We start from the raw sequence: 3950 nt of genomic DNA on the forward strand, positions 1-3950 counted from the left end.
TGGTGGTGGGCCGCGGCGGCGGCGGCGGCGGCGGCGCGTGTTATCAGATCCCGTTGGGGCGTCCGGTGTTCTTCCTGGACCTGATGGGGATGGGCCGTTGCGGGTATGCGACGGAACCCCCGGCGGCGCGTGGGGGAGCGCGTTGTGGGGCCCAGAGCGACTCGAACGCGTCGTCGGTCGTCGATTTCGAGGGAGGGTTAGAGAAGAGATCTCAGCCGTTAAATCTAGATCTGAACTTGCCTCCTCCGGCGGAACAGGCCTGAGCTTTTGGCGTTTGTCGTCGGTTTTTTTTGCCTTTTTTTTTCGAGCCGAGGGAAATTACGTTCGCCGTATTTTTTTTTTCTCTCTCTCTCTCAGGAAAAAATAAATGAAAAAAAAAAATCCACGAGAGGAAACATAATTTTAGGTGACATGAAAGGACCATTATGTACATATTAGGTTATTACATAACCAGAGATCTGAGCCAATGTTTTTAGTTCTTACTTCATGCTCCTGTTTTTTTTTTTTTTTTTTTTTTTTTTTTTTTTCTTTTTTTTTTTTTTGCGACCGAGAAACACTCTACGGTTTCTCCATGTTGTTTTTATTTTCAAAATCATGAATAAATAAAATACTGATTTGTATCATCAGCCGTTTTGATCCGAACCCACAGATACGAATCTTGGTTGCAACCAAATGAGGATCGTCGTAGCCGGCGGCATCTTTCTCAATAATAATAATGATGAGTATCATCGGCTTGGAACTAAATGGTCCAAGTGTCGCAGGCAGCCGGCGTGGTGGTGGGCGCCATGTTGTTTTTATTTTCAAAATCATGAATAAATAAAATACTGATTTGTATCATCAGCCGTTTTGATCCGAACCCACAGATACGAATCTTGGTTGCAACCAAATGAGGATCGTCGTAGCCGGCGGCATCTTTCTCAATAATAATAATGATGAGTATCATCGGCTTGGAACTAAATGGTCCAAGTGTCGCAGGCAGCCGGCGTGGTGGTGGGCGGCTCCGATTTCTCGCTGCGGCGTACGTTGGGAAATTCTTTCTGATTACGTCATCACATCCACCCTCTGTGTATTCATTTATTTGTTTTTAAGTTTCTTCTTAAATATTGCGAGTCAATATTTTATAGCATTTATTTTCCAATAACCTTTTTCTTTTTCTTTATAACTTACTACCTTGATAATTCTATTTCTTTTGTTTAGTTTTGTCAAAATAAAAAGTTTAAATAAGTGATAGTACATCAGTGCTGGTAATAAAATAATGATGATTGATTAATTGGTGGGAGAGTAGGAAAACGACGACGTTTAGAAGGCGGCTTCATTATGAGAGGCAGAGAGAGAGAGAGATCCTTTTGTCGCCAACTCCACGATCAAGGAGAGAGAAAAACCTAAACTCTCTCTTCGTGATTCGTGTTTTCATCCAACGTCTCGTATTCTTTTACCCGTCCACGTGGACGGTCGATTTTTTATATTCCCACTTCTCATTCCTTTTTAATTTTTAATATTTATTATTTTTCGGCACCGACGGCCAAGCAAGCACCGCGCTCAAAGGAGACCGAATCACACTTGTGGGGTCCAGCACCCTTTTCCCAGCTTTTAATTATATCTGATTTTATATTATATACATTTAAATTAATACTGTATGTTTTGGTATGTGTAATGTATTTATATATCAAAGATTGTAATAAAAAAAGACAATATCAATTAAACTAAGTGTATTCTGGGTTCAAAAACCGTTGATTTTTTTAATTGACCAAACGTTAAAGTTTTAGATAAGCCTCAGGCAAAAATATACTATTTCCATATCAGATCCAAAGTCCATGATTTTTAAGACAAAAAACACCAACTTTTTTCATCAGTCGATATATATAATCTAATCATTTAAATACTACCATTGTATAATATATTTAAAAATTAAATCAAATGCAAGATAATTATTGTTATGAATTAAAATTATTCATAATGTCAAAATGAAAAGAAAATTTATACCTCTCCATTTTAACCGGTTCGGGAACCGATATGTATACCAAAACCGGAATGATTAATATCCAAAGAGAATCTAAACGTAACGCGGGTGGAATATAAACGGAACGGGGCGGGACGGAGATGGAAGGTTTTATGTCGGGATTCTGCATTGCCGTCACGTGCATCTCCACCGTCCGATAAAGCTTTTGATTCTCTCTGTCTTTTCCCATCATTACTATTTACTATATCAATAATTATTTTCACTTTTTTTGGACAAGGGGCCCATTACTTTTTATTGTTTTCATTTTGGCCCCCAATCTTTCTCTAGTTCTCTCTGGCCCCGGTCCCCCACTCGCCACCACCCTTGTCTCCCCAAATTCAATCTCTCCGTTGCATGAACCATTAATTAATTAGTTTTATTAATTTCGTTCTTTCTTTTTATTTGCACCACACAGCGAAGATCTTAGTGTTATGATTATATGATCCTCGTGAGTCCATAGTATTAAATGCGCTGAAATTACTTCTTTACGTATTAATTACACTAATTCTGTTTTAATTCTCTCTTTTCAACCCTTTTTTGATTATTTTCAAGTTTTTTTAAAGTACAGCCAAAAAACTACAAATTATTTGTATGCAATTTCCAACTACAAATTATTTGGTCATATATTTCACGTGGGCTGCAACATAAAATTACGTTTGTATTATTTTTTATTTTTTCAGTAAAGAATGTAAACATGAGAGTAAAATCCTAAGAGAATTATAAAATATTTGGTTGAACAAAGATAATGTGAACAATTGTTGGCACGATTTATCCACATGGGAATTTCTTAAAACGCTGTCGAGAATAAGAAAATAATAATAAATATAGAATAAGACTAAGATTAGTTGCGGTTAGGGGATATCCGGATCACATCAATTAAAATAACGATAATAATAAGAAAGAATTAATATATGATAGTAAGTAATAAAATAAAAAATATTGAATACAAAGTGCGGAATAATTCATTAAAAAATAAATAATTGTAATTGAGGAGAGAGACACGTGTGAAACAAGATGAGCTGCGGCGGCCGCTTTTTTGGGAGGGACCCACACGCTTCACTAATGTCATCCAGAATCCTAATCCCAACCAACCAGATTTCTTCCCTCCTTTTTCTCTCCCTATCACAGCATCCAAACACCGGTTTTGTAGACAAGACCCGGAAGTTACATATAATGTTTTAAACAGCCCAATATTTTACATTGTTTCAATTTTGCCCGTATATGTTAATCTTGCAGTCCTCTCCTTGTAGAACTTCTGTACTAAGTTTTTACGAAGAGTGACGGTTTCTATATGTGAATGACAACTAAAGAGAAATGATTGTCTGGTTTAATTTTGTGGGCCGTGTTTTAATTATCTATTTTTGTAGGACTTATATTTTATATAATTGATATTTATTAGAGAAAAAGGCACCACACAACAAAAGTTTAGGGCGGTACTTTCATTTCCGGTTGGAGAACCAAATATTAGAAAGATAAAACAAAATATAGATCCTATCTAGATAATTTTGTATATTTTTTTAAATATTAAGTACAATATTTATCATTTTAATTATTTAATATAAATATTAGAATCTTCTCAAATATAATATACATGATATTTATCATTTTTTATAATATTGTAATCTATCATAATATTCTAATCTATATTATCTAAAAATATAAAATGTTTTATATTGATGCGTTAGAATATAATATGAGGAAAAATCTATTTGTTAAACATCAATTATAAAAAAAAAAAACAAAATATACGAGCACAGATGTCACATTTTGAAATAAAGGGGTCCATATGCACATGACTGAAAATGCATGGGAGAAAAAAATATGTTTTTTAATTGCAATGAGATCAACCAATGATATAACGACACGAAGTAGCTTCACCTGGACACATGTTAAGAGTCGTGGCGACAGGTGTCGCTGTGATATGTCCGAAGATGACAGACAGTACACAATG

General features: G+C 35.4%; 1 protein-coding gene across 1 annotated transcript in view; it reads left to right on the plus strand.

Annotated features, from left to right (window-relative positions):
• Positions 1 to 3249, plus strand: part of LOC109116850 (ethylene-responsive transcription factor 4-like) — a 3614-nt gene extending 365 nt beyond the window's left edge. Inside the window, exon 2 of the mRNA XM_019203006.1 lies at positions 3236 to 3249. Within this exon, the coding sequence (XP_019058551.1) occupies positions 3236 to 3249 (14 nt within the window). The remainder of the gene's footprint in view (positions 1 to 3235) is intronic.
• Positions 3250 to 3950: the final 701 nt, after the last annotated feature.

This window comes from Tarenaya hassleriana, unplaced genomic scaffold, assembly GCF_000463585.1.
Source record: "Tarenaya hassleriana unplaced genomic scaffold, ASM46358v1 Cleome28, whole genome shotgun sequence".
Lineage (NCBI taxonomy): Eukaryota > Viridiplantae > Streptophyta > Magnoliopsida > Brassicales > Cleomaceae > Tarenaya > Tarenaya hassleriana.